Source organism: Odocoileus virginianus, chromosome 5 (genome assembly GCF_023699985.2).
Source record: "Odocoileus virginianus isolate 20LAN1187 ecotype Illinois chromosome 5, Ovbor_1.2, whole genome shotgun sequence".
In the NCBI taxonomy this organism is placed as follows: domain Eukaryota; kingdom Metazoa; phylum Chordata; class Mammalia; order Artiodactyla; family Cervidae; genus Odocoileus; species Odocoileus virginianus.
Genome location: NC_069678.1, coordinates 43,015,045 through 43,041,185, shown reverse-complemented (window position 1 = coordinate 43,041,185; position 26,141 = coordinate 43,015,045). Strand labels below are relative to the sequence as shown.

The 26,141-nt window shown below is 37.6% G+C and overlaps 1 protein-coding gene and 1 long non-coding RNA gene across 2 annotated transcripts in view; both read right to left on the bottom strand.

The window, feature by feature from the left end:
* Positions 1-4,178: 4,178 nt before the first annotated feature.
* The window catches only part of TTLL7 (tubulin tyrosine ligase like 7), a 184,738-nt gene continuing 162,775 nt past the window's right edge, over positions 4,179-26,141 (bottom strand). The window contains exon 21 of the mRNA XM_020891268.2: positions 4,179-11,961. Within this exon, the coding sequence (XP_020746927.2) occupies positions 11,940-11,961 (22 nt within the window). The 3' untranslated portion in view covers positions 4,179-11,939. The remainder of the gene's footprint in view (positions 11,962-26,141) is intronic.
* Positions 21,419-24,675, bottom strand: LOC139035205 (uncharacterized). The gene is made up of 3 exons (XR_011487813.1): positions 24,220-24,675; positions 23,905-23,995; positions 21,419-21,626 (listed from the first exon to the last, which is right to left on the bottom strand). It is a non-coding gene; the product is annotated as an uncharacterized lncRNA (long non-coding RNA).

Here is a 26,141-nt window from a genome sequence, read left to right as displayed (position 1 = left end):
TGTTTCCTTGATAATTCCAATTTTCCTGAAGAGATGTCTAGTCTTCCCCCTTCTGTTGTTTTACTCTATTATTGTGCACTGTTCATTGAAGAAGGCCTTCTTGTCTCTCCTTGCTATTCTTTAGAACTCTGCATTTAGTTAGATGCACCTTTTCCTTCTCCCTTGTTTTTTGGTTCTCTTCTTTCTTCAGATTCTGTCATAGCTTCCGTCATAGCCCAGTTGGTAAAGAATTCACCTGCAATGCAGGAGACCCTGGTTCGAATCCTGGGTTGGGAAGATTTGCTGGAGAAGGGAACAGCTACAGACTCTAGTATTCAGGACTGGAGAATTCCATGGGCTGAATAATTCATGGGGTGACAAAGAGTCAGACACAACCGAGCAATCACTTTCCTTCTCCCTTGCTTTTCAGTTCTCTTCTTTCTTCAGCTTCTTGTTAAGCCTCCTCAGGTAACCACTTTGCCTGCTTGCTTTTCTTTTTCTTTGGGACTGTTTTGTTCACTGCCTCCTGTACATTACAGACCTCTGTCCATAGTTGTCCAGGCACACTGTTTATTAGATCTAATCCCTTGACTCAATTTGTCACCTCCACTGCATATTCATAGGGGATATGATCTAAGTCATACCTGGTTGGCCTACTCTCTTTAGTTTAACCATAAATTTTGCTGTAAGAAGCTGATGATCTCAGCCACAGTTAGCTCCAGGTCTTATTTTTCCTGACTGTATACAGCTTCTCCATCTTCGGCTACAAAGAATGTAATCTATTTGATTTCAGTATTGACCATTTGGTGATGTCTGTGTGTGAAGTCATCTTTTGTGTTGTTGACCAGTGTTTGGTATGACCAGTGCATTCTCTTGGCAGAAGTCAGTTAGCCTTTGCCCTGCTTCATTTTGTTCTCCAAGGCCAAATGTGACTGTTACTTCAGGTATCTCTTGACTCCTACTTTTGCATTCCAGTTCCCTATGATGAAAAGGACATCTTTTTTTTTTTGGTGTTAGCTCTAGGAGGTCTTCTAAGGCTTCATAGAACTGATCAACTTCAGCTTCTTCAGCCTCAGTGGTAGGGGCACAGATCTGAATTACTGTGATGTTGAATGGCTTGCCTTGGAAACAAACCGAGATCATTCTGTCATTTTTGAGGCTGTACCCGAGTACTGTGCTTTGGACTCTTTTGTTGATTATGAGGGCTACTCCATTTCTTCTATGGAATTCTTGATCACAGTAGTAGATATAATGGTCATCTGGATTAAATTCACCCATTCCTCTCCATTTTAGTTTACCATATCTCATATGGCTCACTAATAAGACTTCCAAATCATTTTTAACAGAAATTGTTGTCAAGCTAAGCCCCCTACTCCTTTTTCTAATTCTGTATCATTGTCATTTATGTAATTTTTTTATTTGAACCCACATGCATAATCTAACAGTTAACTCATAAAAACTTGTCTTTTTTATATTTTGCTTACCCCCTCAGCTTGTCAATATCTTCAGTCATACTAATAATTTTGTCTTCCATATGAAAGTGGCCACAAAATTTCTACACAGGAGTGTCTTTGGGTGAGAGGAGGATGAATCTACTTGGAATTTAGTTTTTAAAGGAGCATTTGCTGAACATATTAGATAAGACTAAGAAAACTTCTAATGGAAGCCAATAAAATGTGGAGAACAGGCTTTCCAATTCATCTCTAGTTTTCTTTATTTATCAAATATTTGATATTCTTCCCAGCTTCATCTTATCACCAAATTTGAAAATCACCCATTCATATTTTCAAGCACACTATCAACAGAATGTTGTACAGAACAGGTTTGAAGACAGAAATGTTATAAACTTTCTATCAGATTAATATTGATGAATTCATCAGAAATATTTTTATATAGTTGCTTAACTTGTTATGACACTGTCTAATTTTACTCCCAAGCAGTCTTTTTGTCTCCTCAATTTAAGCTATCATGACACAAAGGAAAAAGTCAAAATAAAATAATACATTTCCAATATCTTTTAGTAAAATAGCTCTGACAAAGAATTAGATTAACATGTCTTGTTTTTAGTAAATCCAGCTATCCATTCAATGGCTCACCTATAATTTTGCCTGTGCTTTATGTTAACTTCTAGAATTTAACTTTGGGTTTAATAAAGGTAAATGGAAAGCCCCATGATAGCAGGGTAGCATAACCACCTCGTGTCCTAAGAGCCTTGAACAGTGCCTAGCATCCAGCAGACACTCAATAAATGGTTAGCTGGTTAGTTGGTTGGTTGGATGGCTGAATGAATGAATGGCTCTATGGTTCAGAGAATTCACTCATCCCATTTTTCAAAAAATCAAAATGGCATTTATGTTTCTAGCCTTCTGTTTCCCACACAATTTCTCAAGTTCTTTGCTCTAGATGTCCAGGAAGTAATGTGAAGATACAGGCAGGATCAGCCTTAAATAGACCCTGAGGTGATTATGCAAAGTACTATCCCTCCCAAGAAGTAAGTATGTCTGTAGTTCTCATACCCTGTGATTCTTCAGTAAATTTTCTTCCTTGAGTGTCTAAACGAGATTTGACCTCTAGCTCTTTGTTTTAACATTGAGCACATATAGATTGGACTGTTTGTTAGCATATGCCTGACTACCCTTGTGACCAATTTTTATCTGGAACTGAGGCCTGGCACTAATTCCTTAGCTTGAGGTACTGAACTCTTCTCTTTATTGCCAGCCGGAGGCTGGATCTTGCTTCTGACACTCCTGTTACTGACTCGTTACAACAAGATGAACAATATGACCTACAAATTACACACTGTTGCCATGCTCTATCTACCATTTCAAAGGACCTCTTAACATCACTAGAGTCTTGGTTAGAATTAAAATGTGTTATCTTCTCTTATATTTAGGGGCCTTGTATATCTGTCTAGCTTCACTGTGAATAGGAGTAAATTTTCTGCAAGTTCTTAGGTATTCTGCTTTGTTTCCTTAATTCCCATTCAGCCAATCTGAACCCTAGAGGGTTCCTAGAATGTCCCATGATCAAAGAAACAGTGACATTTAAAGTATAGCCATCTAGATTAAGGACACAGTATCGTGTAGATATCTAGGTTTTCTTAAATCTCTTTGTCTCTTTGGATCTGTTTTCTCTGTATAACTTCAGTTCTGTCATATTTAGTTGAATATTAGCTTCTTTGACAAATAACACAGAAGTAAAACATTGAGAAGCTCTGAAAACTTTCTTTCTTTCTTTTCTTCCAATATTATACCATCAGTCTTTAACAATTAAATTACATCTCAGTATTTTGTATTTTAATCTGGTTGACACTATTATTATAGGTCTGGTCCACTCTCTTTTAATCACCATGATTAAATGTCCTCTTCTAATTCTTTTCTACATGTCGTTTTAAATCATTTTTTCAAAAAAATATCTCTGGTATCCTTCAATTTGCCAGCTCCTTTCTAAGTGCCAATGATACATTCATGAACAAAACAAAGGGCAAAGATCTGGGTTTTGTTGCCTACATCCTGATATGAGGAGAAAGAAAATCAGCAAACAAATATAAATATAATGTCAGGTGGTGAAAGTGTTATATCAAAAAAATAAGATGGTGCAAGGGCATTAATGAATAGGGTGATAAAGCCTTTGAAGATTACATCTGAGCAGAGTGGAAGGGAAGAACCAAGCTGTAAGATATCTGCATGGAGAGTTTCATAGGTAGAAGGAATAATTAGGGCAAAGCCTTGAGGTGGAACTATGTTTGGCTTTGTTCACCAAAATGAATGAAAGTAGTCTGGCAGGTGAAATAAAATGACACTAAAAAACAGAAAATAGATACAGGAAAAAATAAAAAGAAAAGTAGACAGATGGGACAGATTGAAAACAAATAGCAAGATGGAAAATGTAAATCAACCACATCAATAATTACATTAAATACATATGGTCTAAGCCAATTAAAAATCAGAGATTATCAGTCTGGTTAAAAAATCAAGACAACTATGTGCTATGTAGAAAAAAACAGACATCTACAAGAATCTTAAATAACGATTCAGAGAGATCAAAAGCAATAGAATGGCAACAGGTATGTCATGTAATCACTAACCATAAGAAACCAAGTATGGCTTTACTAGTATCAGACAAAAGAGACTTCAAGACAAGAAGCATTACCAGATATAAAGAGGTACATTTTATAACATTAAAAATGTAAATTCATCTGAAAGACATAAAAATCATTTTTATTGTGGGAGAATATACATAAGATTTACCATTTACCCACTTTCAGGTGTAGAGTTCATGACATTAAATACATTCACAATGTTGTCCAACCTTGGCCACCATTTATCTCCAGAACATCATCATCTTCCCAGATAAAAACTCTATACCCATTAAACAATAACTTCCCATTCCCCTTGCCCTAACCCCTTCACTACCACCATTCTATTTTATATCTCTATAAACCTGACTACTTTAAGTACCTTATACAAGCAGAATCATATGATATTTGTCCTTCTGTCTCTGGCTTATTTCACTTTGCACATCTTCAGGGTCCATCCACATTGTGAAATGTGTCAAAATTTCCTTCCTTTTTAAGACTAAACATTATTTCATTGCATGTATACACCATATTTCATTTATCCATTTATCTGTCAAGGGACATTTTGGTTGTTTCCACTTTTATGCTATTGTGAATAATGCTGCTACAAAAATGATCATACAAATATCTATTCAATTCCCTGCTTTCAATTCTTTTGGGTATATACCCAGAAATGGAATTGCTGGAGGATATAGAAATTCTATGTTTATTTTTTGTGGGACCAGCCATACTGTTATCCACAGGGGCTGCACCATTTTACATTTCCATCAGCAATACACAAGAGTCCCAATTTCTCCACACCCTCATCAATACTTGTTATTTTCTGTTCTTTTTTAAATATGTAATAACTATCCTAATGGATGTAAAGTATCTCATTGTGGTTTTAATAATATTCTCTAAAGATTAGTGATATAGAACAGATTTAATCCTTGTTGGTCATCTGTATATCTTCTTTTGAGAAATGTCTATTTAGTTCCTTTGCCCATTTTTTTTAAATTGGGATTGTTCTTTATTTATTGTTGAGTTGTAGGAGTGCTTTATATGCTCTATATTAATCCTTTATTAGGCATATAATTTGCAAATATCTTCTCTTATTCCATTGGTTTTTACTCTTTTGAGGTCCTTCAATGCACATATAATAATCTTAATGAACTTCAAAATACAGGAAGAAAAAAACTGACTGAATTAAAAAGATAAGCTAAAATCTATAATCACAGTTTATTTCTTTGACATTCCTCTCTCAGAAACTGATGGAAACACTAGACAAAATATCTGTCAAGATAAAGATTTGAATAACAAATTTGACCTAATTGACATTTATTTTTAATTTTAGTAACACATTTCTAAATAACCCATGGGCCAAGAATAAATCAATTTTTATTTAATCGAATAGCAATAAAAATACAACATATTAAAATTTGTGTGCTGCAACTAAAGCAGTGCTTAGTTAGGAAATTTATGCTTTTAAACACACAGGAAGGAAAGAATGTGTAAAAATACTGATCTAAAATTCTACATTAAGAATCTAGAAAAAGAAGAGCAAATGAAAACCAAAGTAAGTAAGGGGAAGAAAATAAAAATATTGGGGCAGAAAACAAAGAAATAGAAAACAAACATCAGGAAACATTAGCAAAATCAAAAGACAGTTGTTTGAGAAGAATAAAAATAATGATAAACTTCTAGTGGTCAGAACAAGAGATCAAGATAGGAAGTACATTTCTGGCTTGGATACAGAGTTACAAGACACTATCACTCTCACCATAATAACCAAGACAAGGCAGATCAGATAAACTATAAAATAATAGGTTTATAAGACCAATCAAAATACTGAGCACATAAGTAACCCAAACACCAGAATTTGAGGAGCCATATTATGTAGGAAAGGAAAAACCTCCAGATGTTCTCATCCCAGGCAGAAATGTGAAAAGCTACCACAGGAAGTATTAGGATTCAGTTCAGTTCAGTTCAGTCGCTCAGTCGTGTCCGACTCTTTGCGACCCCATAAATCGCAGCACGCCAGGCCTCCCTGTCCATCACCAACTCCCGGAGTTTACTCAAACTCATGCCCATCGAGTCGGTGATGCCATCCAGCCATCTCACCCTCTGTCGTCCCCTTCTCCTCCTGCCCCCAATCCCTCCCAGCATCAGGGTCTTTTCCAATGAGTCAAATCTTCACATGAGGTGGCCAAAGTATTGGAGTTTCAGCTTAGGATACAAGGTAATAAATAAAAGCAATTGTATTTTTGTATTCTATCATCAAAAACTTAGAAAATAAGTTTTCCACTTAAAAAACATCCAAAATGCATAATACTTTTGAATACATCTAACAAAAAACTCAAGACATGTATATTGAAATTCAAATCATTCTGTGAAAGACTAAAGATTTCTTACATAAATGGATAGAGATAAACCATATTCAGAGATTAGAAGACTCAATAAAGCTAAGATGTTAATTTTACACAAATTAATATAGAGTCAATGTAATTCTAATAAAAACCCTAGAAGAATTTTGTAAAAAATTAACAAATATGTCATAAAATTATATGATTCTATAAATGACTTAAAACAGCCAAACATCATTTTTTAAAAGCACAGTAAAACCATATTGATACCACTATTTGACTTCAAGACTTTAATATAAAGCTACCATGATTATGTGGTATAAATGTAGTGTTAGTGTAATGATAGACAAAAAAAACTGTGTAAGGAAAACAGTGAGGGTATATATATGATCAAAGATATTTTTGACTAAAATATAATGTCATGACAATTCAGTGAGGAAAGGAAAATATTTTCAACAAACAGAACTGAAACAACAGGACACCCTTATGGAAAAGCAAATAAACTTCACCCCCTATCTCACTCAATATACAAAAACTAATTTGAGATGTAAACTAAATGTAAAAACTAAACTTGTAAAACTTGGAGAAGAAAAGATAAAGAATATTTTAATCACCTATGGTATACAAAGATTTCTTAAATAAGGTACCAAAAATCATTAACCATAAAAGAAAATATTGAGTAGACATCATCAATATTGAAGACTCGTCCTCGACAAAATATACCATTTAAGCAAATAAAAAGGCAGATCAGTGGACTGCAAGGAACTCCTATAGTGTATATACAGAACAAAGGATTTGTATACAGAGTATAAAAGAAACAACTACAATCAATAATAAGAAGAAAAATGACCCAATTTTTTCAAATGGGCAAAAGATTGAACAGACAATTTACAAAAAAGATACACAAATGGCCAATAAGCACACAAAAAGTGCTCATCAGAGAAATGCAAATTTAAACCAGAATGTGGTTTAAATGTGGTACCATCTTACACACAGTTTTTTTTTAAATGGCTTAAATTAAAATACTGACAAAATCATATATTGGTGAGAATGTGTAGTAACTGGAGCCCTCATACACTGCTGGCAGGAGTATAAAAATGCTACAACCACTTTCAAAACTAGCAGTTTCTTATAAAGTGAAACATAAATTTACTCTGATTACCTAGCAGTTCCTATTCTAGATATTTACCTAACAGAAATAATGACATATGCCAAGACAAACGCTTGTACAAGAATGCTTGTTAGGGACCTTATTCACATTAGCCAAAAAATGGAAACAATGAAAAATCTCAACAAGAGAATACAGTAAAAACAAAAAACAGCCATGGTATTTTCATACCATGGGTTAATATTCAGCAGTAACAAAAAAGAATGGGTTATTGATACAAGCAACAATTGGATGAATTTCAGTTGTCTTATGTTGAGCCAAAAAAAGCTGAACACATACTTTATTATTCCATGAAATCCAGAACAGACAGAACAAATATGGGTGTGAAAATCAGAATGGTGATTGCCTATTGGGTTGGGAAATATTCAGATATATATGTATATCTCAATAAGAAAAAAAGTGAGAGTTAGAAAGAGGGAGAGAGAGAAATAAAGAGGATGAGAAACAGAATAGGAAAAGAGAATTTGAGATACCAAATAGGAATAACTCTTTTGGGAAGTTCTGCTATAAAGAGACTCAGAAAAAAAAAAAAAAATGGAGCAGGAAGGGAATATGGGGTCTAAGTAATGTTGTTTTTATGAAGTTGGGTGATATTTCAGTACTTTTGTACCATGATTCAGAAAAGAAGGAGTACATGAAAATGCAGGGTAAGAAGACCCAAACATAAAAGTGGCATTTTTAAGAAGGTGAGAAGAGGTGGATTCGGCATTAAGTACAGGGGCTTTTCAGACAGTTTTATGAGCAATCGTCCTGATCTCTTTAAACACCCCAAATTAAAAGAGAGAGTGCATTTAAAATGTTTAATACAGTGACGGCAGATACTCAACTGCCAAACACAAACACGCACACGCACACACACACACACAAGCTACTATCACTCCTTTTTCTTTTGGGTGATTTCACAATTTACACTTCTTCCAGCATGCAAATAAAGAAAAGTTTGTCACTAAGGAAGGCTGATAAATTTGGGTTAAGGGATTGTCACAGAGGGTTTTCAAAAGACAAGCACTGCATAGAGAGGAAATGTAAAAACCTTCTTGGTCCAGGTTCAAGAGCTGAATTAAGGTTACAGCAGAATATCTGGTAATCACCCTTTTCTCATTCGCAACAGATTGAAAACTCCAACTCTTCCACTAATGTTACAAATATCCTAAACTGCCTGTGATGTCTGTAAGCCTCACTGGTTTAGAATTAATATCACTATAGCTCCATTCTCACCACTTAGGACTATCACATACACACACACACACGCACACGCACACAGCCTGTGTTCAACATTCACAAATACCCACAGCTTGAGATTAATAGTCAGGAATTAGGAGGGCAGAAACCTTCGATAAAAGCCACATGTGAAGGCCAAAGTGGATTTTTAATACTGGGGACAACAGCATTAACTAATTTTTCCTACTGGAGTGCACTGTCCTTTAGTCTCTATTTCTGTTCCTAATTGTTCCTGCAGGTAGTAGGTTAACATGGAACGTACTTAGAGAAGGAAGCAATTGAATATGGCATAGACACTGAAAGAAAGGGCTCGATAAAAGAGCAGCATGCGCTCTAATCTGGCCTTTTACAACATCCACTATCAAAGAGCTTTGGGGGTTTAAGGGGATTAGATACCATAACCCATCTGTCAGGTCATTATGTAAGGAAATGCTCCTGCTGTTTTCAAGGGAAGATGCCCTACTGTATATTATTACCATTAAGCGTTTACAGAGTACTGTAGGCTTGCGAAACACTTTCAAGGCATTTTTATTTGTTGTTCCTCACAAAATGCTGTCAACTCCAAGAATTCCAAACAAATGACGAAACTGTGGTTCAGGAAGATGATGGTGAAAGTCTCTGTCACCCAGGGAGTAGCAGGAGCTGCAAGGGGAACTTGGAGCCGTGAGAAAAGGCAATGCTTCCTGTCTCCCTCTACCTGAAAATACGCCAATGGGTTTATTTTGGGGGCTTGCTTGTTTCCTTTTTTTAAGTCAACACCTTTTCTCCTGTGTTTTCCTGCAATTTTATGCATTATTTCATAACAAACACTTACGGGTTATTTTCGGTAGACATAGGATGTATCTTAACAACAGCTGTACATCAGTGATTGACATTGTTCCATATGGGAGGAGAAGCAGGATGCATTCAAGCATGATCATGTGTGAAGATGGCCTGATATATCATAGCTATCATTTACAAAACTGGAGATCCCAAATCTAAGGCATAATGAGATAAAAATGAAATACTACATGTCCATTCATCCATATTGCTCATAATTTACTAGAAAAAAATTTAGTTTTCCAGTAAACCTTAAGGAAGCTACTTAGTATACACGGAAAAAATATAAAGATGCCTGCTGGAAAATAGCAAAGCTATCTAATATGGGCTTCCTAGAGAGCTGTAACATGTCACAATAATGTGGATGCAGTTACCTGACTATGTTTATTTTTCTGAGATTCTCCTCTGCTTTTTAAAACAGAATTATGGGAGTCATTTTTGTGAATTTTGCAATTGAGAGATTGCAGTTTTTCTTTGAAAAGGAATTAATTCTTATTTAAAATAAAGGAATGATAGTATTTATGTATTTAGATCTTAATGTTATAAAATATATTCCTCAACTGTGCCAAATTTTAAAGATACTGATCAAACTGGAAGACAATTGAAACTGTTTGGTATCTTCTAAAAGTTATATCTTCCCCACATTGAGAAGTGGTGGGGTCATATATTCTTTATCATGAACTAGTAAAAATGATTACCAGTATTCACTTAGCTATTATCTACTGAGCACCTATCATATGCCAGATACAATCCCTTACCTAAGGAGTTCACAGCTTGATCAAAGAGATGAGATATGTTCATATATAACTTACTGCATGGTAAAAAGCGATGATTCCATCTGTGAATTATAGGTAAACTATTCTGGAGCTTGAGGGAAGGTAAAGCTTCACGGGGTTATCATCTCATTCACTGGGGGAGGCAAGAAGAGCGGTGTGGGTAAGCTTTACCTGATCAATTTCAATTGAGACCGTCCTCCAAGGATGGGCAGACAGGAAAGTAGGATACGAGGCATTCCAGAAGAAGGTAATGAAGCAGAGAAGGTCAAGGGGCAGAGACAGGGCTTGTAGTGGAGCACTAACAGTAGCTGGTAGATGTTCAGAGTAACTAGGCAGCTAGACAGGATCAGAGCTACTAGTAAAAGGAAGTAGGAGAGAAGACAAAGGCAGACCAGTCAGTGCCATTGTTCACAAATTTGGTTAGTTTTCAGCTTTAAGAAATTCTAACTGAGGTGGCCCAGGGTACAGCCTTTGAATCTATAGCTATAATAATCCACAGGTGATGTGATACACAACAAAGTTGGGAGCCACTACTTTCAATTTCCTCTCATTCAGGTTGTCTCTTCTTTTCATACCCATCCTCATTGTCCACCTCATGTCCTCATTACTTCTCACCTAGATGTCAGCAATACCTTCTGCCTCACTTTCTTGTTATTGCTGGAATCATGTTCCTAAATTGTACATATACTCCTTACCATCCTACTTAACACCACTGATGACTCCCTGCTGCCTATTAAACAAAAGACATGGTATGTACTTGGTTATCCAAAAGCAGACCTCTAACCCACCTTTTATCTGCTTCCAATACAAACATGCACACACATACACACACTCCCCCCACACATACCCACACATACACACATACCCACCCAGACATCCTCCCAACATTTCCTAAAGGCCATTCAGCCTCTGTTGCAATGTTCCGTGCTCCCCTTCTCTCCCAGAAGACATACTAATATCATTTTGTTCCTGGGAATCTGTTCTAAAGGAGTAATGTAAAATGGTAACCTGTCTCTCTTTAGCCCCATCTCTGTCTTCCCACGGCCCTCTCTGGCTCCAGCTGTCAGGAGCTCCTGGCAGTTCTCACTGTCTTCTGTGAATGGTCTCCCTCTACTTGATGCCTTCCTGCTGGCTGATTTTCCCCCTTTCTTTTCACGTCGCTGTATTTCATCCTTAAAGACCAATTCTGATGCCCCTCTCCTGGTGAGTCTCCCCCATTCCGCTAAGTAGGTTGCTCTTCCCCTCACCAGACTTCATAGCGCCTGGACTGTGTCTCCACTATCACACTCACCACATTGCATTGCAACAATTTATTCACAATCCATCGCTCTGTCAACCATGAGGGCCCAGAGAACTAGTAGTATTTCTTTCTAGCTAGGTGCTGTATCAGAGGCCTTCCTACATTTGTGAATAAATCAATAAATGGTTCAATTCAGAAGCAGTAATGTCTTCAACCAGAGGAGTTTTGAGGGCCGTTGCATAGGTAAATGTATAGGCTTGTTGCCTGTTAAACAGGAATGATGAAGCTGTGAAAGGTGTCGAAGACAAGGTCAAGCCTAGGTGATGGTGAGGATGATCCTGCAAAAGAAATTAGAAAACATAGGATGAGCAGGAAAGTAAAAGAAAAATATTAATGAATTCAGGCTGGGGCTTGAAGAAAACAAGGAGGAGAGTCGGTGTTCCATGCATAGATACACTAGACATGGATGTGAGCTGCCGCATCTCTCTCTGTCCACGTGAGCTGAGGACTCTGTCTCTCCACGATCTGCCTGGGATCCTCCATCTTTTGACTCTCACATTTGGGATGTAGTGTGGGTTACTATTAGTCATTTTATGACTACATGAGAATCAATAGATGTGTAACCAGTCTATTGAAAGGGTTGAATATAATGAGTACAAACAGGAAGCAGCTGTATTTTTCCTCCTACCACTGCCCTTTCAACATGTCAGATTCCCCTCTCCCATACCTGAATGACTTTTCAGGCAGTTCAGGTAACTTTCAAGTCATTTTCAGTAAAAAAAAAAAAAAAAAAATCAGTCCAATTTCAGTATTTATGACTCACTTCCAGGTAATAAAAGTTTCTGTTAAAAGTGAAACTTTAATCTCATATCTCATTCAAAACTTCTCTTCTCTTCCCAGCATGATCAGACCCAGCCTGAGTTCAGGATCCTATAATAGAAAAGCTGGACATGATCTGTTCTTCTCCTTTCTCACCTACCATCTACTATGGCTTTTCTAGAATTAGAGCAGGGAGAGATATGTTCAGAAAAAGGGACAAAATATTGTTATCTAGGCAACGATGCTTATACTTCTGTATTGTCTGTCCCTAATGCTTTATATACTATCTGTATGTTCACATGTCAGTTTTTTTGCTGGGGTCATTTGTGGGTACTTCAGACTCCCAGGCTGATATGAGCACTCTCCACTTAATTTCTTATGATTCACACACACACACACACACACACGCACACACATACACACACACACACACGTGTCCCATCTAAGCACCTGGATCCTGATTACATGGAGAACCTGCTCTATGAAAAATACTTGTTTGTGTGATACTGACTGATGCGAGCAGAGGCCTGCCTTAATGCGGCCACCTCCCCCTTCACGGGTGGCTCTGTAAGCCCCACAACATCTTGATGAACCATCACTCAATAATGAATAGTCTTTTTTGTCTCTGGGAGATCAGCATTGTTATAACATGAGAAGAGAGAGAGAAGAGAAACAGTCAGTCCTCGGTTTTTAAATTTTAAAGATTTGTGAAACTGATAGCAGAAATCAAATTGTGAATGCGAAAGCTCTTCAAGAACCAGACTCTTTTTTGCAAGAAAGAGACTTTTTTTTTTAAATTCAAAAGCATGGTTTGGGGAATTGGGTAAGAAATAAAAAGGCAAAGCACTGAAAGAACTTGGGACATAAAGTTTATGCCATAAACACTAATTAGAAAGACCAAAAGTGAGTCAGGTTACTGCACTCCAGAGGAGATAAAGATTCAGGGCGCTGGAAGAGGAAAGACAGTAATGAAAGAGGATGTGACTAAGCGAAGAGGTCCCTGAGGCTCAAGACAGAGACCTGAGCCTAGAGGAAAAACAAAATGCACCCTGAAATTGCCCGGCCTTTGCCAGAGCAAAAGGTACGTGTTATGAGCACCATGAGGTGAAGCTGCTAAGTCGTGTCTGACTCTTTGCAACCCAATCGACTGTAGCCTGCCAGGCTCCTCAGTCCATAGAATTTTCCAGGCAAGAATACTGGAGTGGGTTGCCATTTCCTTCGAGGCATAGAAAACAGACTCTTGTCCCATGTCCATTCTAAGAGCATTCCGTGGACCACCACGCGTCATTGATGCTAAGAAATTCTATTGGCTGCCCTTTTATTACATCCAGGAATTTACTATTCACTGCAGTCTGCTTATCACCTGATTATCATGCCTATCTGTTCAGCCCTATCTGAATCATCCTTTATGGACAATCCACCTCCCCCTACTGATGCTCTGGAAGCTCAGGTCACTTGAGAGTTTCTGACTGAGTACACTGGAGTCTTGGTGTGGTAATATGACAGTAGCAGGAGAGGCTACCTGCCCCAGCTTCTGCTCATGGGTTGTGTTGAGAATTACTCTCACCCAATGCCCCTAGAAGCTTCCATGCTAAAACACCGTCGTTATCATTGCTTCTCTTAGGGTAAGGTCTAAACATATCAAGGTTTACCTAGGGGAAAAACACAACAACATCAACAATAAAACGTGACAACCTAAAAAAAGCAGAATACTGAAAGGTAAGTTTCCATCTTATCACAGGTTGTGGCACTAGCTATTGTGACAACTTTCACAACTAAACTATGTGGGGAAATGGGCTTTCCTGGGTAATGGGCTTTCAAAGTACTTTCTCCCAAGGTCTCAAACATGAAGAGTAGTATAACAAGACTATTTTATTATTTTCTAAAAACTCTAAGTATGTCAGATAAGTTTCTTAACCAAATCTTGACAAGAGAAGGAGGATATACCGAGGTGGTATAACTATGAGGAATTCTAAAGTCAAATCAACACAGGTATTTAAAGAGGCTCTATATTGAATTCAGTAATACTCAGTTTTCAAAATTAAATACCTAAAATTTACCAGGTCATAAAAAGTGTTCATAGTATATTCCACATTTCTCTAGATATTCACAAGCAAATATCTCATTTCACTTAGAAATTTTTTTCAGGATCTTTTGAAATCTATTTTTATTGACCATTTCAGAATCTATCATTATTGACCTCAACAATCATAAGTCACAGCTCCTTCCATTGCTTTCCATAACAATAAGCTAAAGCATAATGAAAAAACCTTTAATATTCAACAAATCTCTTACAGCTCTTGGATGCGTGACTACAGTTTATATATTCTATTCATACCTATAGTTGCAAAGTATCTTTGTAGGCTACAGGGTGAGATATTGCTCAATAAAAATTTGTTTTCTTCTCTTTTATTTGTTAACATTTTAACAAACATTTACTAAGAACTTACTCTGGTGTGCGAGGAACTGAAGACACAAAGATAAACAAGAGACAAGCCTTGCCCTTAGGGAGTTCATAATCACTTTTATTTAGTGTATTTATGTCGTGTTCTCTTCTTTTTCTCTGTTCAATTTATCTAGATAAACGGGGTGTGCCTGTTAAACTTTGCATTCATACTTGCGTTGCTGTGTTTGAGGTGAAATCTGATTCTTCCTGCCTCTCAGTGGCTGTCCACATGAATGTCAGAGGTCTATTTTCTTTTTCTGGTCCTCTCCCTCTTTTCATTCAAACTTCTTTATATTTCTTCTCCTTTACTTAGTGAGTAAAGTGAAAGCATATTTTGTCTTATTTTTGTTAGATTTGTTAGATTTTTGTGTTCCCTAATCATAAATCTTAATTTTCACACTTGCAATGTCTCTTTACTACTTAGGTAGCCCTTAGATCAGGGGGCTTCCCGGGTAGCTCAGCTGGTGAAGAATCCACCTGCAATGCAGGAGACCCCAGTTCTAACCCGTGGTCAGAAAGATCCCCCGGAGAAGGGGCAGGCTACTCACTCCAGTGTTCTTGGACTTCCCTGGTGGCTCAGGTGGTAAGGAATCTGCCTGCAGTGTGGGAGACCTGGGTTCGATCCCCGGGTTGGGAAGATCCTCTGGAAAAGGGAAAGGCTACCCACTCCAGTATTCTGGCCTGGAGAATTCCATGGACAGAGCAGCCTGGCGGGCTAAGTCCATGAGGTTGCAGAGTCAGATGCAACTGAGCAACTGAGGACAGCACAGCACAGCCCTTAGGTAAACATCCCCCTACACAAGTCAGTAGAACTCAACAGAAAAGCGGGCTTTCTACCCTCTGAGCTAACAACTTGGAGGTTGTTTTCACATCTAGACTCTTGGATTATATCCCAAAATAATTTCTTATGAAATATAATGATAATAATAAAAACTCATAAATAATAGAGGATGATTACATTCATTTCTCATTTCTACCCATTGTCTGATAACATATTTTTCACTCCATGATTTTCATTAGACTTGACCTCATTTCTTTTATTTTCTTAGAATGTGGGCCAGAATAAAGGTATTTAATTTGAGAGCAGTAAGAAATGCCCATAAAAGAAATCAGGAAATGTACAGATTTTGAGCAAGAAGAAAAATACTGTCATACCTAGAAAATAACATAAGAGCAAACCTGGCTCAATCACCATTTCACTGTATTTCATGCCTTTACATAATTAAGTGCCACATTCAAAATGAGATCAAGTTTACATGTACATTAATTACACCCTATCTTGTGAAACTCCAAATTTCAAAAAATTAGTTTATGCACCTTAAATCATTCTTATTTGGGGACTCTTTATTATGAAGCCTTACCCTAGTCTTAGGCCCAGAGTACTGAGTGAATATATTATCAACTGGTTTCTCTTGAAAACTTCGCCTCCTCCGATCCACTGTATGCACTCCTGGCCACAGCTGTAAACTGCTACAGCTCCCTCTCTCTAAGACTGCACAGCAAGCATGTCTGACTTCTGTCTGTGGGGACCTTCGATCCTTTGTTCTGACAGCTGCCTTCTCTCTGTGTTGTGTGATGGGAGAAGTTTGAAAGCTCTTTGGTCACAGGTCTGCGTTTGGATTTTAAACTGAAAATGGATTGTACCACTTCACCATGGCCTAGTGCATCTGTGTAGCTCCAGTTCTATCGGCTCTCCTTGCCCAGCAGTCCTTACTGGCTTCATGCTCAACTCACACCATGGGACTAAAATGATTCAATTCAGTTGAAATATTTGGAATATATACTCTATGCCACACAATCAGATAGGTATTCAGAGATACAAAATGAAAAGACAGGAGCCTTATTTTAATTAATTGTCACACAATTTACTAGGAGTGTAGAGGTTTTGACTTTAGAAATGTATATAAGCCTTAACATAAAGGACAAAGGCAGTTAGTAATGAGGACGTTAGGGGCAGGTGGAGATTTTGACAGATTTCAAGTAAAGGGAATAGCATTTTACAAAAGGAAAAGCAAGGAGGTAACTAGCAAAGCCTCTTCCAAGAATTGCATGAAACAAATGCTACAGATAAACAAAGAGGCTCAGAGAAGCTTAAGATAAAAAGAGGCTTAAAAACTCTTGTAAAAGGCTTAAGATGACAGAACAAGTATTAGATTTAGAATTAATACTCAGGTCTATCAGACTCCAGAGCCCGTGCTCTCCACATTATTGCCCCAAACAGAATGAAATTCACTATCCATATTACACATATGTAGCAATGGGATATGCCTTCTTAATTCTTAATTCCTTGAAGGTATTGTACTTCCCATAATATAGTCAATCTAATTTAAACTAGCTTCCTTTCCAATCACTCTATTGAAATAGCGCTTGTGAAGGTCAGAGACAGGCCCATGTTGACCAGTTCACCTCTCTTCTCATCTCACTCCCCATTGTCTGTGCAACTTTCATCTCCTTGAAACAATTTCTCCTCTTGGCATCTGTAACCCTTCCTACTCCTGGTTTTCCTTAGACCTTAGTGGCTGCTCGTTTCCAGTCTCCCTTGTTATCTTCTTATCTCTTGCACTACCTCTAATGCAGGAGTATTCAGGTTATGAGTAAAGACTCATAAAGAGTCTTTATAAAGAGAGTAAAGAGAGTAAAGAGAGTAAAGAGTAAAGAGAGTCTCATAAAGAGAGTAAAGACTACTCTCTATCTGCTTTCATTTCCAAAGTGAATTTATTCCAACGCCATGGTTTTAAATATCTCCAACTTTGACCACCAATATGACAGAGAAGCGGCTCACAGAGTGGACTCTGAGCCAGACTTCCTGGATGGTAATCCTAGATCCACTGACTAACCTAAACTGGATTATCTTGGGTGAGTTGCTTAACCTTCCTGTGCCTCAGTTCTCTCATTTGAAAATGGATAGGAAAGTAGTAGCTATTTTTATATACAACAATCTTCCCAATAATTCCACTTGAATATCAAATCTCACATGTTAAAAATAAATTCTGTATTTCCCAGCCCCCCACAAACCTTTCCTCTTCATGTCAGTAAATGTTGATAAACCATACACTCAGGTGTTCAAGTCAAAAAAATCTCAAACCATCCTTGATTCTTTCCCTTTACTGACTCCCAACACCAGCAAGTCTTCCTGCCCTACCTCCCCAAGAGTTTAGATTTCTCCTGTTTTCTTCATCTTCGTCTTCTCTTTCATCCTATTGAAAGCTACTAACATTAGCAGCCTCTCAAATGTCCTTCCTATGTTCACTCTCTCCATCCTACAATGTCATCTACAAAGCACTAAGAATGATCTTTCTTCGAAGGTATACTAGCACCTCACTTTTCTGCTTAAAAGCATCCAGTGGCTTTTCATGCAACTTAATAATAAACATCCAGCCTCCACACCATGACCCATATAGCCCATGTGACTAGTTCCTTTTTCTCCATTCTCATCTGCACTGCCCTCCCTGACTTGTCACCGGCCAATCCCTGCCTCTTGTCACAGCCTTTCTCTGTTCCTTAAACACACCTTGTACTTTTCAAGGACTCTGACTTTGGTGGGCTGTCCTTCCACTGGCAGAGATATTTTACCTTGAATGTCCAGTACTTATCAGACTGCCTGGAACATTGTGTGTGTTCTATTAATAGCTTTTTGATTGACTGACTGATTGATGGGTCTGCAAGTCAAAATTTTATTCTTTTAATATGTATTTTAAATTCTTTGGGGGAATTTTCTATATAAAGAACTCTGAAGTAAAATATTTTTAAATGTGCAGAATAATTCCTAAGCTACAACTTTAAAATAGGGATTTTGCAGTTATAAGCATGTGTGTATGTGTATGTACATATATACATGATCTTGGGATGTTTTTATATATATGTTTTAAAAAGTAAGTGACTCACTGAATACATGAAATTTGTTATATTCTGAGGTAACTATGTGTAGTATAGAGTTAGTCCCAGAATGTTAAATATAATTACTATTTTTCTAAAATTAAGTACGAAAGGACAAGAGCAGTACCAGACCTCAAGGGCACAGTGACACAGGGCAATGCCTCCTTGTGGCATTAACATTCCTAACACATGCCTGTCAACAGTCCCAACAGCAAGCTACAGAAAGCATGCAAATATTTACACAGAATTCATAAAATCCTCAAGCTTCTTGCTACAAAGTCTTCTAAATGTAAGTCTTATATGAATAACTGCTTTGGGTGTATTTTTGTTTCTGGATTTTCCTAAATTTAAAATCACATGAAAATAACTTTCCTAAAAGCATAGAACTGATGCATTTATTTGTAGCCATGACCTTTTTTTTTTTCCTGCTTCTGCCCTCACCCTGGTAAATGCCCCCCAGAGGTTGACAAGTATCTAAAGATCCATAAAACATGAATTTAATAAGTATAATAAATCATTTGTCACTGACATTTTTAAGATTTGGCCTTATCGAATTTTAACTGATAGGTTTTGCAGGTCCTCCTGCTGTTATATGGAAGCAATATAAGTTTAATATTTAGTTACTGCAACCTAAAAACACTGTCTTACCCAAGTATGAAAACCTTAAGAGGAAATAGTGTCCCTAAAGTATTTAAGGCAAGACTTTAAGCCACAAAATCCAGCAAAATTTCCAATTAAAGTTAATCACAATTAATTCTTTGAAAGTTCCACTTTTAGGTCAAGTGTCAGTTGTTTGTATTCAGAGTTGCCATTCCATTTAATAGTACTAAAATCTCCCTGAGGAAAATTTCCAGATATACCAGTTCTCTTAAAGTCAGATATCTTTCATCTTAATTATTTTCAAACAATATCAACATTAAAAATCCACCATCCACACATGCAAAACTCTTACACTTTTACTTAGTGTCATTAAATCAGATGGAGCAAATACATCCTGTTGAAAATTATTTCTGACAGGACAAACAATGTCAATATTCAGAAACTCAAACATGGGTGATAAATGAAATCATAATGAAGAAACATATGGTACATAGAAAATATCTGAAGGCTAAATATGATCTCTATAAAACTCATCAACTGCCATAACCCTAACTAATCACTGGACCTCATCCATCATGTTTAGAGGCAGATAAAGTAATAGATTCCTAAGTAAAGCACAGACACAATTCTACCACTTACAATGTAAAATGGCCACTTAATGTATTTTTGTAAAATGTGCTTATGTTGCTCTCTCTTGGTGAAAAAGCGGTACTGTTCAAATTGATTGCCACTGATTTTTTTAAAACTTTTAAAAAAGGTTTTCTTGTTAAGAGAAACAGTTTGTTTTGAAACAGCACTTTCAGTACCATTTGCACAAATTGAAGTGCTAATTGCTAACCTTAGAACAGCTAGGACTATTTTAAATAATTCTGAGTTTCTAAATTGACATGGATTAAAAGCCAGTTGGAGCACACAAACATTTTCATTTATGGACTCCCAGGAAATTTCACTTTGTAATAAACACAGTACCAAAGAAAATGAATAGGAGGATACTAACGACTTAAGAAACTTTACTTTGAAAATCTGATTTGCTGACAGGTGAAAGTATTTGCTAGCTCCTAAGTGCTCTATCCATTTACATATTTGCAGAAACAAATTATAACCCATTTGAAAAGAAAACTTATTGTATAAGCACGAGTAGTAGCAAAAAGTCCAATTGATTGGTATAAAAACAAACAAACAAACAAAAACTGTGATTGCCTGTTTTAAAATCAGAGCCAGCAGTCTGCTGGAGCCAACTATTGTTGTTGTTCAGTTGCTAAGTTGTGTCTGACACTCTTGTGACCCCGTGGATATTAGCCTGCCTGGCTCTTCTGTCCATGGGATTTCCAAGGCAAGAATACTGGAGTGAGTTGTCATTTCCTTCTCCAAGGTATCTTTCCAACCCAAGGACCAAACCCATGTCTCCTGCATTTCAGGTGGATTCTTTACCACTGAGTCACCCGGGAAGCCCCGGAGCCAACTGTTACCAACTTGCAAAAGTTAACTGCGAATGTAATGTCGCAATTTCGTGTTCACTGACATAATTTTGATATTAGAAATCTGTCATGTGGAAGTATTTCCACTACAGAAACTGGCAAACACTATAAATGAGGGTTCTGTTTTTCTACGTGTGTATTTACCAGCATATCACTAGAATTGCTAAAGAGCATGCCAAAACGATCTTTTCCATTGGTCAATAACAGCTGATATATAATTAACAAATTGACACAAAGCAAAAATTTTCCTAATTACAACGAGTATAAATACTGAATAAGGAACCTGCCAGGGTAAGTCTACCTACTAGGCACTGTAAAAGTGAAAATAATGCTAAATTAAATTATAGACTCTTGGAATAGCCAAGCATCTGTTCTTCTCTTTAATTCACTCATAAATCAAGCAACATATAGCATTTTATTATCAGAATAGAAACTTCATAATTACCATTTCCACTCTTCCAAATCAAGAGTCTTTTCAGAGAGGCACTCTAGTCATACTTTAACCTGCATTAGTCAAATAGAGCTCAGTAACCTTTGGGAAATTTAACTTACCAAAATACCACACTCAACCAAAGTGAAAAAACATTTTATGTGCTTTTGTATTTTAAATATGAAATGGAATAAAGTAGATGTTCAATCTTATGAATGAAGACATCAAAGATACAGGCAAAAGTTGGTTTGACCAAGACTTGAAAATGGTGTTCCATCAGCCAAGCCCCTCACGCTGATTTGGTTCCTCATCTTTGGAAGGCAAGACTCAGGAACTTTTGAGAGCTGTCCTTTCCTTTAGAAGACATACCCATAAGCTTAGAGAAAGAACCTCAAGAACTGTTATGATGTTTAAAACCTTAGAGCAGGACCTTCAGTCTATAAAGTTGTTGCTTTATTGTTTAGTGTCTAAGTTGCGCTGGACTCTCTGTGACCCCATGGACAGTAGCCTGCCAGGCTCTTCTATCCATGGGATTTCCCGGGTAAAAATACTGGAGTGGGTTGCCATTTCCTTCTCCAGGGTATCTTCCCAACCCAGGGATCGAACCTGAAACCCCTGGAGTGGCAGGCAGATTCTTTACCACTGAGCCACGAGAGAAGCCTATCTTAACTTCTGAAATATCAGTAGACCACAGATGTCAAAGGCAATGCAGAGAACTCGCAGTGCCTGGTCTGGAAGCCTGTGCCTGCGTTAGGTACAGCTCACCGTGTAGGGAGGATTATCAAGTGGAAGTTTGATTGATTATTATAATTCCAGTTCTGTCTCTGCCCCCAGCAGCTGTTTGAAGATGTTATACCTCACGGTGACTATTTTATTGAAAGGAATATAACATTAATTAATTAATGATTACATATAAATAATGAAGAGACTAATTGAGCAATAGTTCAGTTAAGTAGCTTTAACAATGTCATGAAGAATGACAGCAGAACTATGGAATTGATACATAGCACCAGAGACTGAGGGCAGAAACACTGTCTTTTAAATTAATCTTTCCATGTATTTCCTCATAATGAAAACCAGTAACAAAAGCATATTTTAGATGAAAAGATTCTAGAGAAGATATAACCATTAAAGCAGTGAGAGTTGTCTCTCTATCATTTAAACTTCAGAAAAGAATATCTAGTGATGTAAGATTGCTGCTAATGTTATTGACAGAAGAACAGGAAGATCATCATATCAGTAACACAGAAAGAAAGAATGATCACACTGCAAAGAACAATCAATGGGAATGCAATTTTCACTGTTACAAGTCATTAGGTTGAAGATATATGAGAATCAGCTTTAAATACAACATATAATCAGAATTTATTTTGGAACCATACAATAAAAATAACTTTTGAAACTGCATCAAATCAATAAGGTATTTACTTAATAAAATAAAAGCCTGACCTCCAAACAACAATGATTGAAGGTAGTCTATCATAAGCAATGAAAATAAGATTTTATCTCTCTCTTTGATGACTTAAGAAATACACACATCAATCTTCATAAACACCCTATCGACACTATCATTATCAGCCCCACTTTGCAGATAAGGAAAATGAGAAACACTGTGTTAAGGAACTCACTCAAAATCAGGCCATTAGGAGACGGTAGAATTGGGATTCAAATACTGACAGGTTCACTCCTGAGTCCTGCCTCCTGGCAGCTGCATTACATACCGCTCATCATTTGTACTAAAATGAAACTGTAGAAAATCCAAAAATCCTTTCTGAAGAAAAATTTTATTATATTCTCCTCTTCCTACTATATACTCCTATTTGTAATCTAAATATTAAACATCAATTCTGCTTTCTCTTAAGCAAATTACTTATTGTACCTGGATGCCTCTAAGGGACTTCCATCTGGGAACCAGAGCTAAGCCCTTACATTATAGAGATCTTCCATGCTAACAAAAATAGAATGCATTTCACAGAGTTCCTTACATATCTTTCTGTTATTTATCCTTATTACATTTCATTATAATGATTTGCTTAGATGACTTTTTCCTGTACTAGAATTGCAGCTCATGAAAATTGAGCATGCTGTCTTATTAATCGTTTGTTTCTCTGGTATCTAGCATAGCTCCTGACATACAGCTGATACTTGATAGCTGTTCGTCAAAATGGAATTACATGTCACAGCCAATGAAAGCAGGCTTGAAAGGAAAAACTTCAGCCTGTATATGAAACAATCATTTTTTACAATAAATTTTTCACAACAATGAAGAAAATCTAGATAATCCCTTGATTTCTCTCCTTCAGGCCTCATATAAAACAGGTCCAAAAGTCTGAAAGATTCCCCTTAGAAATTCTCTTGCCTCTGGATCCACACACCTCAGCTGAGGCCCTGGTCCTAACTCCAGTCACAGTCACAAGTACTTTCCACCAAGCCCAGGCTTCCTCCGTCCACCAGGCCAGCATAGCCAACTCCACAGATCGCAGACCCCATCTTCTTACTACTGGATTTTTTTTTTTTTAATGCCCATTGTCTCTGCTGTGTAAAGGATAAAATCCAAACTCTTTTTATTTTTTTTAAATCCAAACTCTTTAAGTGTAGCATCTGAGGATTTTGCGATTTGGCCTCAACTTACCTCTCTTTGGGCTTTCCTAATGATTCAGGCAATAAAGAACCTGCCTTCAATGCTGGAGACCTGGGTTTGATCCCTGGGTTGAGAAGATCCCCTGGAGAAGGGAATGGCATCCCACTCAGTTATTCTTGCCTGGAGAATCCCATAGACAGAGGAGCCTGGCAGGCTCCTGGGGTCACAAAGGGTCAGACGTGACTGAGCAACTAACACACACACACACACACACACACACACACACCCCTCTCTTCATTCACTCAATACCCCAACCCACATTGAGTTACGCTGAATTTCTCAGCTCTGCGAGTCTGGCCCTCTCACCTCTGAGGCTCCCTGTGTCTGGATCCCTCTTTTTGGCTGTTGAAATCCTGCTCACATGTCAAGATCTAACTCCATTGCTCTCGGTGGCACTGTTCCCAGTTCTCCCACACAGGATGCACGTAGTTTCTGCTATGCTTGCACACACAAAACCCTCGCATCTTCCTTGTACGACCTGTCTGCATTAGTGCTACCTAGCAGAGACCCATGCATCTCCCTACCTGAAATGTGAGCCCTGTATATCCCAGAGCTCCATTCAGCGGCACTTGGCCAGCAGTAGGCCTAGTACTGTTTGTGGTGCTAACAGCATTCATCAAGCTCTGTTGAGTAAGACCAAGAGCAGCCCATGGTGGTGGTGGTTTAGTCACCAAGTCATGTCCGACTCTTGGGACCCCATGGACTGTAGCCTGCCAGGCTCCTCAGTCCATGGGATTCTTCAGGCAAGAATACTGGAGTGGGTTGCCATTTCCTTCTCCAAGGGCAGCCCATATAAAGCCTTTATTTATTATGACTTTTCTCTACACCTGTTTGAGAGAAGTCATGTGTATGGTAATTCTGTGATATTTATACTTAGTATTTCCAAAAAAACAAACACTTAAGTCTGTTCCTTATAGAAAACTCAATTTTCCCTTCTATTCAATGTTTCCAGAGATTTCAATGGTTAGAGGATCTTTGGGGGAACTGAACAGCCACGATGTTTCCTTGTTCAAAACTGACCTGCTACACAGTGAGCTAGACTGCAAAGCTGGAAATAGGTGACGAGAGGACCTTGATCATGGCCCAGAGTGCCATGATCAGTTGGAGAGCTTGCAATCCTAAAATATCTCCACAGAATTGTGCTTCTCTGGGATGGTGGAGAAAGGCATCACATGGAAATAAAATAACAACAAAGAACATTTATTGGGGGGCAAGCACCAGGCTCAGAACCTTGCATAGACTAGGCCAACTAGTTCCCTCCCAGCTCTGTAAGGGAAAGCCCTATGCTACTATGAAGAAACTGTCATCTGGTATGTGAGGCCACTCTTTCAACCAGCATCTTACTTTACTGAGGATAACAATATCTAGGGATTTTGGTTTTGCTTGGTCTAAAATCCCTGTGTAAATAATTTTAACTTACTTGTGATCTTGAGACTGGATTTTGTGGATACATAATAGGTGGTTTTACAGAATGGATGAAGATGATCACCACCTGGTAACAAGTTTCCTTCATCCCATTCCTATAGATACTGACATCCTGATGACACCCGACAGACTCAGATCACAAGAGTCTTCTGATCATCAGTGAGATTATTTTTTATACAATGAGGAAATGACAATACTACATAGTTTAATGCTTCCTATATTCCTCACAAAAAAACTCTCACATAGATAGAATCAGTATTTATTTTTAAGAAACAAAGACCCTGTCCCACACAGCAGAATCAGGATTGGAACTCACACCATCTGTTTCTTGTTGGAATGGATGTTCTCTTACATAAGAAAAGGAAACAAGACGATAGATGAGAGAGAAAAAGCTAAGGGAGATGATAAAGCCGACTCCAACCTATATAAGGAGATTCATTTTATTTTCCCAAGCCTTGGGATTACTTGGAAAGATGTTATGGCGCCATGGAGTTCTTTAAGAAATCTATAATCCCCTATTTAATTATGAAGTACCTAGGTCAGATGTGCAAACTGGTGTGAAAAATTCTAGTATGTATGGGAAGTAAGATCAATATTAGAAATTTCAGCTCTAGAAGTGGGCTTCTCATGGTTTACCGGGATGTACATTCTCTAGAGATTCTGAGTACCCACAGAACTGAGAGAAGTGAAACCATTTACTCCCTGCTCAGAGAAAATGGATATTATGTGGACCAAAATGCTGGGAAAAAATATCAATCCAAAGTATAGATAATAGTGCAGAAGTGGAATCTGCCTTTGCTCTT